Source organism: Crocodylus porosus, unplaced genomic scaffold (assembly GCF_001723895.1).
Source record: "Crocodylus porosus isolate Cpor-Errol unplaced genomic scaffold, CroPor_comp1, whole genome shotgun sequence".
Lineage (NCBI taxonomy): Eukaryota > Metazoa > Chordata > Crocodylia > Crocodylidae > Crocodylus > Crocodylus porosus.
Window position 1 is genome coordinate 1,378,919 of NW_017728945.1, and position 11,493 is coordinate 1,390,411.

Here is an 11,493-nt window from a genome sequence, read left to right on the forward strand (position 1 = left end):
AAAACAAAAATGTAGCTGAAGGCAACGCCAACATCGCTAGGAAGCAACAACAGACCAAAGAATCCGATTTCAGGAGAAGGGGAGACAGGCAGAAAGGGTGGGAGCTATCCGACACGATGGAGCAGGGAGGGGCGGTTGCTCACCACAGAGCCAATCCTTACAGAATGATTCAGGCAGATGGGAGGATGAAAGGGTGATCTTGGCCCCACTTTGGGTCTCTCCATTTTCAAGTGCAGAACTAAGTCAGAGTTTGCCTGTTTCTTCAGGACAAAAAAAGAAAAAAAAAAGAAGTGCACAGGGAATGGAGCGTGGCCAAGGGACCGTTTCCTCAGGCTGTGGGGTTGGGATTCTGGAGAGGAGAATCTCACCCGACTTCTGTCCCGAGTGCCGCAATCCCTCCTTCTGGTATGCGGGAAATCCTGACCCAACCCGTCGCCAGAAGAAATAATGTAGGCATGTCTGGTTTGAAGTTTGGCACTTTCAGTACAGTAGGCATTTGTCATGGGGTTAGCCACTAGAGAGGTGGAGAAGGGGACCAGTTCTGCAGCCATGCTTCAAGAATTCGGCTTAGAGCGGACAGGCCATCCTCTTTCTGGAAAGCACGTTTATCTTCTAACCCCAATGCCTTTTCTTCTACCCAACTGTGCACTATCCAGAGGTGCAAGCGTGACTTGTTCCTTCTCTAGGTCAGAGGAGGTTTCACCAATACACAGTGGGTTAGTCATCGTACATAATGTCATTGCCCCAGCTGTCATTGTGCCAAAGAGGTGACCAGGCCAATGCTACAGTCAAGCAGCTGACCAATACAGTTCAGTACACGCTCCGATTTTTAAAGCCCAAGAAGCATTCCACAATTCAGAGAAATTCACCCTGTTCCACACAAGGTAAGACAGTCCTTCTGTGCCAGGTCAACATCTCTTGGCAGATAAAAGGAGGCTACAAAAAACCAACTCTGATTCAAATGAGAAGTGCCACCATCACCCTTGGAAAGGACCCTCTGGAAAGCTTGTTCCAAGAGCCTGAATTTTTTTAGTGCTGGTTCTGCAGCCAGCCACAGTTGCTGTGCAAACCATTTGCACAAGGATCAAGGAAGTAGGTGGGGCTGCTCCCCCATCCACTCCAGAAGAATGGCATTTGGACTAACCAAGATGGAGTGTAACAACCTCTTCATAGAAAAAACCTTGTACAAAAAAGGATACTTTTGGCATAAAGACAAAATGATAATAATAACAAAAAAAAACCCAGTAATATTGGTGCAAAGCTGTTTGGCATATGAGGGAATTCTTCCTTCACTTTCCCCAAATATCCTATGGGATCAGGAATGTAACTATTCTAGAAGCAGTTGCTGTCCTGCCCTCAGCATCAACTCTCAGGCAGACCCTGGCATTTCACTTGTTGGTCCCAAGGCTATTACTCTGCTACCAGCTCTCTGGTCACACCAGGCATCTACCCCAAGAGCTTGTTTTCCTTTGTAGTGCTCTGTGAAATACAGCAGAGACCTCCCTCAGTTACTCTGAACAACATGAAGGAGGCCTAAAAAGCAGGAGTACTGGCAAGTAGTGTGAACTCCAGATTTAGTGTTACAGGTCAAAGGCATCTGGGGCACTTAGGACTTCCTGTTAACGTTTTGTGCAAAACACAGATGTAGTGCTAAGTCTACAAAAGAGACGACAAAAATATTTGACACCCTCTTCAACAGTGCAGGTTGGGAGACCGGGTTTCTCAGCCTCTAGCCACCAACAGCCTATATGCCATTGACAGGGCATCTGGTTTAGCCGGAAAGTTTGGACTCAATGCAACACATTGTTAAGAGTAGCCCAGATTTCACGTACGGCCAGAGTTGAGTTGGATCCTACTGTTTCTTACTCACTGGTTGCCTTGCCACTGCACTCTACTTCCAGGCAGATATAAGAGGCAGCAGAGCCTTGGCACATTTGCTCCATCACCTGAGCTTCTGGCAGCCTCTCTGTAATGAACCCCAGTACTCTGGGCCCTTCTGCTCAGTGGAATTCAATTTGACACCTAGAATCCAAAACAAATCTCCATCACTGATACGTATGTATCCATGAAGCCAGCTACTTTATCTACTCCACTGCTAGCCAGGTGTCTACCCACAGCAGGATTCTCTGGATCCTGCTTTAGCAAAACACTCAAGAAGTGACTGCTGTACCCAGTTATCAGGCACCCTGCAGCTCTGGAGCAAACAACTGTGCGTGTGCTCCGAAGAGATTCTACACTTCTCTAGAGAGAAACACAGCAGCATCCATCTCAGGGGGAGCACAGACAGGGAGACAGGGACTTGGGGGGGAGAAAAAGTGTGGGTGGGGGGGAAAGAAAAAGAAAAGAAAAAGCTTCCCACCTCCTCCTAAAACATCTTCACAATCTTTTTTCAAGCAGTAAGAATCCTACCCACATCCCAGAACCCGTGTCACCCAACTCTGATCCTTCTAGAAAACCCGAGCACTGGGCAGGACCAAGGCATTCTTACAAATGCACATGACACACTGGCACAAAAAAATAAATGTGATAATGGGACTCTCTTGCTGTTGGCAGCATACAAAAGAACCAGAGGGCAGTACGGGAGATTTCAAAAGATCTTTGCTCCTGCCAAAATTTGGGGTTTTAAATGCCACAGGATGATTCCGTGCACTTCTGATCTTTGCTGCATAGAGAAGTCGCCCAGGCAATGCCTTGTGCTCCACACTCATCAAGAGGGAAAGTTTTCCTTCCATAAATTGAGCCTACTATTTTTTTTTTTTTTTTAAAATACAGTCAGGCACTTCCCCAGGCTCAGCAGCTATTGCTCCAAGAGCTCCCATCATTTGTAGTCCATGAACAAAAATACAGCAATATGTAGCAAACTATGTATAGAACATCAATAATTTAAAAAAAAAAAAAAAAAAAATCACAGTCTCCATACCTTTTATAATTGATAAGAAAAAAAGTAACCCAGACTAAATCGTACAAAGAATGGAAAAGTGATGGCTTTTTTTCTTGTGGTTTTTTCCTTTTCCTTTTTTTTTTGCTAGAATTGGAGAGCAATTGTTCTTCTCCGATATTTCATCACAGTGAACCATGGAGCGTGTCCTTGGGAAGGGAAGGGGTGAGGAGGGAAAGCAAGCAGGATTAGCGATTACGGAGGCACCCTACAGCACACGGCAAAGGGACCAGTAACATTCCACGCTCCCACAGTCCAGTGAATTCACAATCTCGGCTGGAAAGTTATATATACCTATATATACCATGGGAATGGAAAGGGGAAAAGAAAAACAACATAGCAACAGAAGAAAAACCCGAGATGAGGCCGCCTTGCCTGTTGGTGAAAAATAAGGGGTGAAGAAGGTGCTGAAGAATGAGGCATGGCCCCCATTAACTGTGAAATAAAAGCAATTTGTTAAAAAATATGAAAATCAACTATTCTGTGGACAGAGACATGAGACTTCCAGGATAACACTGAGCAAACTTGCCACTCCACAGATCAGACAATTTGCAATCATTACATCATTAAAAATTAATATTTTTTTCCTGTAATTTTTAAATTTTTCCGGTTTGTCTTTTCTTCACAACAAGGCCTCCCATGGAAGGGAGGAGCAAGGGGCAGAGCAGGTCAGACCAGGTTGTACTCCTTCAAGTTGAGCTGTAGGATGGTGTCCTTGACCGCAGCAAAGACGAAACGGATGTTTTCTGTGTCTGTGGCACACGTGAAGTGAGAGTAGATGATTTTGTCGCTGTCTGGATTTAAATCCACAAACATCTTGAGGATGAACTCTCGGGCTGCCTGGGCATCCCTCTGTGGACCTGCAGTAAACAAGGACAACAGTAAAATGCACTCAGTTTGAAACCCAGTTGGAAGTGCCAGAGGAATTGCTAGTTTTTCCTTTCTCCATTTTCCTCTGGCTGGGAGGTTACAGGGGCAAAGGAATTTAACCCCTCTATGGCCTCCAAATCATAGTGCCTTGAGCACTGTATACTTAATGGTTGAAACCTATCTTTAACCTAACTTTTTCAGTGCTCCAAAATACCATAATCTGACAAGCTCAAAGAGGTTTCTTTAGACTGTGCTCTTTCAAATGGAGGACTTGGCCAGATGACTAGCCCATCTGGTCCACTATACTGAAGTGGCAAATACACAATATAAATGAATCATCTCACCCCCTCATAGCAGATCTAGCCAACAGGGGAATAAAGCTGTTTGTTGGGGGTGTGGACACCAATTTCCTTATGACCCCTATAGCTGTAATCTTGTGTGCTGTGGAACACAATCTAGTTGCTATTTTTGGATGCTAAAGTCAAATTCCATTAAAAATACCTCTAAGGTATTAAACTATTTCCTCATGGATCTGCCAGTTTATAAAGCTAAGCTGGTTTTCATTCCAGATCACAAATGGGTTCTTGATCCATGACACCAGTCTGGTGTTCTCACTCTTTCATGGCATGGACCACCTGAAAGATCCTCCATGGACCATCTCCCATTCACAACCATTCAAGTGACTGCTGTAACTACCACACTAATTGTTAACATGGAAAAGGAGCATTAGGAAGAGTAATGGATTTTTAGCAGTCGTCTTAAATCACAATGGAAGCCAACAACAATATGTTGACCAGGGACAACAGATGGATCCCAGACCACGCAGGAACATCTGACATTTACCACAAGGTGCTGGAGTTACTGTACTTCCCAAAAGTGGAGGGAAAGGGGTTTCTCCAATTACTGCAAATGAACCTTGGTCAACCCCAGCAAGAACAAACAGCTAGAAAAGGAGGGCTTCAAAAAAGAAAAGAGGTTTGCCAATCCTGAACCTCCACTGTCTCTCATTTATTTTTGAACCTTTACAGATGTCGGCATCATTTACATCATTAGAAACACCTTATAAATACGGTATATAAATCAGAGGTGACAAAGAACTGAGTACCAGATGAAAACTTCCTTTTATCGGGTGGGTATTTTCCCAGAAGTATGGATGGCAGGCCAACACTGATTTCACGCTGCTTTTTTTTTTTTTAAATTACTTCCATTGTGACCTGGATAATTTAACCAGTCCATATTTGATGATCAGTGAAGGGGCTCCCTGGCAGGAGTATGAATTTAATACTCTAATGAGCTTTTCCATTTAAGCTGTAACTGAACATAGTTATACTTTATTTTGAGTATTAACCTCCATACATGTATCCAGAGCTCAATTGAGAACCAGGAGCAAAGTTAAAGGAAGTAGCTCCTCCTGAGAAGTGAAGATGTTGCCCAATGTTACAAAGGGACTTTGCATCTGTCCATTCTTTCCAAATTCACAAAGTTATACATCTGTAAACTAGTACATTTCAAAATGTCTGTGTCATATTTGCTCATTGTCTGAGGCATTTCTGCCCAATAAAGGGCCTCCCAAACCTCATTCCCACCTGTGCTTCTACATCTAATTCAGATTTAGACCCATAATTTTCTATTGCATCCCATCTGCACTCCAGACTAAAACAGATGGAGAAAGAAAACCAAGTAAAAATTCACTCATGAACATACATATCTAATACAGACAAAGCATGTTGTTTTCAAGAAGCTTAATTCCAGTTTGAATGCCCCTTTTTAAAAGCTACTTACCATCAAACTCTGGAAAATAGTCAACAAGGTGGGAGTACAGGATCTTGTCTTCCAACAAGTCTTTCTTGTTGAGGAAGAGGATGACAGAAGAATTCTGGAACCAGGGGTAGGTGATAATGGTCCGAAAGAGGGCTTTGCTCTCTTCCATTCGGTTCTGACACAAGAAATACAATCTCATCAACTCCCATTTGTGAAAAAAACCTCATCTCTGCACCCCTAGACATCACCCCAGACATGAGATTCCCTACATGGGACACTCTGGCGCTATTTAGGTTTTGGTCTCAGTGGAGTGGTTAAGTGTGAAACAGCTGCAATATCTGGGCCTGACTTAAGTCTCATTTACTGGCCAGCAATTAAGTCAGCCAGGGAGCTATTTCAGTGGCCATTTTGAACTTTGGACTGCCATGCAGAATATTTGAAACCTGCTTTTGGTAACTATGCCTTGTTCTGGCCAAGGCAGCGATTAGCTCATGAGAGTAAAGAGTACCCACTCACTTAATGGCAATTCCTCTTCTAACTGCTCAAGGAGCTACAGTGTTGGATTAGAAAGAGACCAGGAACTATCTGGTTGCCACAATACAAGATATTTAGGGTGGAGGGGGAGCGCGTGAGACTGCCAAATATATTTAGGAGGGTTGCATTAGAAATGCACAGAATCTTTCAACGTAGGACCCATAAAGCACTGAGTCCTATGTTCTCACTGTGCAACAGGAAGAACTGAAGGCTGGAAAAAAACACCCTTTCTAATCCAACTCCCAGTTTTCTGAGCACCAAGCGCCAAATAATCAGGATATACCTCTTCACCTTAGGAGAGCTCTCATACTTTTTGGCTTACCTCATTATCCGACTCCACTAGAACTTGGTCATATTCACTAAGGGCTACTAAAAACATGATGGAGGTCACATTTTCAAAGCAATGGATCCACTTCCGTCGTTCTGACCTTTGGCCCCCGACATCCACCATTCTAAAGGAAGAGAAAGACATGTAGTTTGTCACAGCAATTGCCAGCCAAGGTTCAGTAAGAGCTTCTCCCCCTCATCCACCAAAGCATTAGCACATAAATAAAGGCAACCCTCCCTGGACACTGCAACACAGGTATAGCAGGACAGTCTGACAGGCTTCCTGCTCTGCCCTCTCAAATATCATTCTCAGGGCCATCACCAAGTTTGACTGATTCACTTTTCAGAAAACCTAACAGCAGAACGCATGCCCCAGGATTCAGGATCTCTGTTTCTACTGGAATCCTAACCTTATTTACTGAGCAGAGGTCCTGGAGCCAGGTGCATCCATCACACCAAGCCACAGTCTAAAAAGAAAGCTAATTCCAGTCTGATCCCACTCTACCAGTGGCAGACCTATCTGCTTTTTGCTATTAAGATTTAAAGCTTCCAACCATAATAGAGACTGAAGACTTGGTTTCGGGCTTTCTTCAGAACATGCTGTTGAACAGGGCTATATAAATACACGGGTAAAGCCTAAAAGTAGTCAGCCACACAGTCACACGCTTGTAAAAGGTTAGTGCTCAGAGTAACCATACTACACCTGCTCTGCCCTTCTAAATGCAAAGATTACCACAAAAATATAAACAAAGCCAATCAGTTTAGTAATGGAGCATTACACCCATTTTGCAGCTGGGCTAAGCAAATCCCAAAGAATGATTTCTTTAAGCAGTGTAAAAGATCCATTCTCTCAAGCCTGAAACTGAAGCCCAAGACCTCAATTCTTAACCTGCTCCTCCCCCAATCCCTTCCAATATTATTGATTCTAGGGTGACGTGGATAAGATTGATATCTAGACAGAGGAAGGAAGAATGTTACTTTGCAACAGTGTCTTTGCATGCAGTGCTTGTTATACAGATATAGTTAAGCCACACACCAATGACAGAAAAATTAAAAGAAGCAGGTCTCTAGGTCAAACCCTGATGGCCCAGGGTTGACAGAGTGCCCTTTTGGAAAGCACACAAAAAAAGTTAGTGTAGAGAAAGCACTCCTCTCCCCCACTTTTTCCACAGGGAAAGCTACAGGGATCAAAGTAAATAATGTTCAGGAAAAAAATAAATCTTGGAAGGGTGAAATCTCTAGCTCAACACAGCTTGACGAGAACTTGGTTTTTCCTTTAGTGGATTAAGCACACAACCTGTTTATCCAATTGGCCTTTGAGCTTATACATGCATCGAATGCCAGGGTGCCAACACATGAGAGGGGGAACAACCATACCTGCTGGGTAACCGTTCAAGCTCTCTGGAGAGATAGGCAAGCCTAACAGCAAACTATGCCACACACCTATTGCCCCTCCTCCAGTCCTAAAAGCCATTGGTTTAATCTAACTTACTGTCCCCTTCAGTAACTTAAAATCCTACCATGGACTAACTCGTTACCGACACACAGGAGCTCCCTTTACCTAAAATGTCATGGTATTCCCCAAACACCTGCTCTTGCATCTTCTCATGATTCACACCTTTGATTACTAGTTTAAAAAACTATTTCTCCCCAAACCCTCCCTAGTTTAGACCCGCTTGTTCTACTGAGCAGAGCACAGGTCCTGACTTCAGTACCTGAAGATAATATTCTCTAGGTCAAAGGGGTATTCTATGATCCCGGTTGTAGGAACTCTAACCCGTAGCACATCCTGTTGGGTTGGTAGATATCCCGGGGTTGCAATACGATCCACATCACTTAGGTAACTGCAAGAAGCACAGAGAGAAATGCTTCAGACTATAGTATGCGTGCACACAGAGGTTTTAAACAGTCAAGGAGGCTAAAGATACCTGACTGACAGTAATATTGCTTGAATCATTTAAAATGGGACAGGACAAAGTAATAAAAGGCATTCTTCAGGGAGAAATCTTTCCTTGTCCATCCCCTTGGGAGCCTGCAGGGCCTCACAGGTACTGCACATTTAATTTCTCTGCAAGCTTTCTATTAATTAAACAGCAATTCCCCAGCCATCTCTTCCCGGTAGTAAGCGCAGTGCCATGTGTCACACCTCACTCAGTTACAGCCAAGCACTCTGCTTCAGTTTCAGTAATGAGAAGAGAAAAAGCCATGTGCAAAGCTGTGGATACACACAGCTTTCCCTCATCAAATAGAAAGGACGACAATAACCAGTTTAAGACATCACCGTCCTCACTGAGTTCTTCTGAAACAGGTACAGAAGAAACTCCTTTCTCTATTGGGTGCACTGTGTCATCTCCAATACTCAGGGCAGAATTAAATTTTTATTTTAAACAAGTGAAGTACATCCATGCAATCTAACACACTGCCATTTTCCTGAGTTACTCTGCACTCAGACTTTCTAGTTTCATAGGCCAAATCTTGGTCCCTTATAACTACCCATAGCAAGCCTGGAAGGGAAGAGTGGCATTTCTGCCATGTAAGGAGCCAGGGCTAATGAGAGATGGTGTAGGGCAAGGACTCTATTCACTAGAGCAGAGGGGTAGGCAGCTCCACATATCACCCAACTGAATTTGTGCACAAGGATGGTGGCACTAAACATGGTTAAGAGCTCTCCAGGCATTGTGATACTAAACCTCATCACCACACACACACACACACACACACACACCTCTTTGCATACATCAGCACAAAGTCCACAAAATAAAAAGTGAATCTATGAGAATAGCATCAAAAAAGCATGGTCACAGCAGGTGACCGGAACCAGACTGAGAAGAAGGTGGAAGAACAGGCAAAGCCATATATCCAGGTATTTCCTACCCCAGTGCACATAGCCACCCTTCCTAGACAATCCCACCAGTCTGAATCACTAGCAGCATCCACGTAATGGTAATAAAGAGGAGGAATCAGATTTAAAAAGTAAAATTAATACAGGACAGCAAAATCATTTTACAGTGAGATAACTATTTACTGCAGACCTCAGCTAAGGTTTTAGGCAGCTTTTTTTTTTTTTTTTTGACTGATATCCTATGACAAAGTGCTTATATACTTACTACTTAGCTGAGTCTGAGAGCTGATATTCTCGTCTCCTGTCATAACATTCTTGAATTCCAGGGTCATTCCACAATGTCTTAATTGCACTTACATATGGCTGCTCAAAGGTTGTTACCTTTTCTACATCCACTTCTCGAATCAGCAGTGCGTTGGCCTGAGGGCAGAAGAGCAAAAGACAGCGGAGCATATATTAAAGCAAGATCCTCCTAATGAGGCCTCAAGGAAGGCCACATCAAGGTCATAGATGAAGACATAGGGAAAACAACCATGGACAAACTACACATTGACAAACAACCGGATCTGTATTTTCTGGGATCAGCATTAGGGTAAAAAGGAAATGCTTCAATTTTGCATTTTTAATAGCTGCCACTTCTACGAAGTCCCTGTAAGCATCACATGGTCCTTGACAGAAGTGATTTAAGCAGAAAAGGCAGCACACTAACACGGCTTATCCAGCTGCACAGGATCATTAAGTCACCAACAGTTTAAATCAGTAGTTCTCAACCCGCGGCCTGTATGCGGCCTAAACAGCACACTGTAACATCCTGTTAAATGGATACATGGGAAGTAAGCTGTTGTGGATGCAGCCCACAACATATTGAGAGTGGTAAGTGTGGCCCACTATGGCAAATAGGTTAAGAGCCACTGGTTTAGATATACTGCAACTACCTGCATAAAGATTTGAGGAAGTGGGGGCCCAAACTTCCTGCTATCAGGGGAGCTAAGGCAGTTTTGCTACCCGAGTGTACCCATCACAGGTTTCATTTTAAGGCTTTGTTTAATTTTTAAGAGCCTGGAAGATACTACCATAATCCACTGTAATGAAGGTCTCTCCTTCAAGTAGGAGTAGAAGAGAATGTTATTCCTATTAATGCCATATAGCTTAAACAAGACTTAAACCAACATGACAGCCCATTACATTTTCCTAGTTATCACACATCCCCAAACCACACCCTGAAAACCCTATAAAGCTGCAACAAGAAGCAAAATTCTGTCTATCTGCACAATCCTATTCCCTAAAAGGAAGATGAGAACTAGATTGAATTCTATGTACATCAAGGAGAAGGGAATCTATCCCCCACTCTCAGCCACGCACCAGTTAAAATATGGGTCCTACAATCTACTTCATAACATGCCCATTTCTCAGCATTGTGGGACCATCTCTAAAAATATAAAAGGAGCTCAGTGTTCAAGAACTTCCCCTGTATCAAGGAGTTACTATACACGGATACGAAAATTCAGCACTGCACAAATGATCTGATCCAACTGTCAAACAACTTCATTTTGGAAAAATAAGCCAATAAAAAGTAGCACACATACTAAAATCTGATTTCTTGGCACTTGTACACCTTTAAGCCAGTTGAACTCATTTTAAACCATATTTGGCTGAAAAATTTACTCCTGGACCCAAGATTTGTAAGCCAAGTTTCAGCCCGGGGCAAATTTTTTGTGGTTGTTATAAGCCCTAAATAAGAGTGGCCCTATGAACAGCCTTGTTCATGAGGAACAGAACAGATGCTCTCCTGTGTGCACACAAGAAATCCACACAGGCCAAGGAAAGGAAATGTACCAAGGGTTGGGATGATACCCAGATGGAGTCATGCCCGGGGCTCACCTTGTTCTGTTCATACTTGTATAGGATCTTCAGGGTCTCCATGGCCCTGATCATGGACTGCATGGCAGTGAAGATGTTTTGGTACACCAGCTTGGTGAAGCCCCTTTTGTCCTCTTCTGAGTAGCCCGAGCCATGAATTATCCGCATCTGTTTAATGAATGTGCTCTTCCCGCTTTCCCCAGTGCCTGCAAAAAAGGAGAAGAACAGGTCAGTAGAGGTTACAAATGGGATTTGCTACAGGGACAGAGGCAAGCTAGTATTATAATCTGTGTCAAGGTAACCACTATAGTATCCACATGGAACCTGCCCTGTTGATTACAGCAACCCTAGTTTTTTGGGG

The 11,493-nt window shown here is 43.4% G+C and overlaps 1 protein-coding gene across 1 annotated transcript in view; it reads right to left on the reverse strand.

Moving 5' to 3' along the window:
• Positions 1-2,764: 2,764 nt before the first annotated feature.
• GNA11 (G protein subunit alpha 11) overlaps positions 2,765-11,493 on the reverse strand; it is a 14,175-nt gene continuing 5,446 nt past the window's right edge. Inside the window, exons 2-7 of the mRNA XM_019550581.1 lie at positions 11,154-11,338; positions 9,538-9,692; positions 8,146-8,274; positions 6,426-6,555; positions 5,591-5,744; positions 2,765-3,798 (exon numbers count right to left, since the gene is read on the reverse strand). Of these exons, the coding sequence (XP_019406126.1) occupies positions 3,608-3,798; positions 5,591-5,744; positions 6,426-6,555; positions 8,146-8,274; positions 9,538-9,692; positions 11,154-11,338 (944 nt within the window). The 3' untranslated portion in view covers positions 2,765-3,607. The remainder of the gene's footprint in view (positions 3,799-5,590; positions 5,745-6,425; positions 6,556-8,145; positions 8,275-9,537; positions 9,693-11,153; positions 11,339-11,493) is intronic.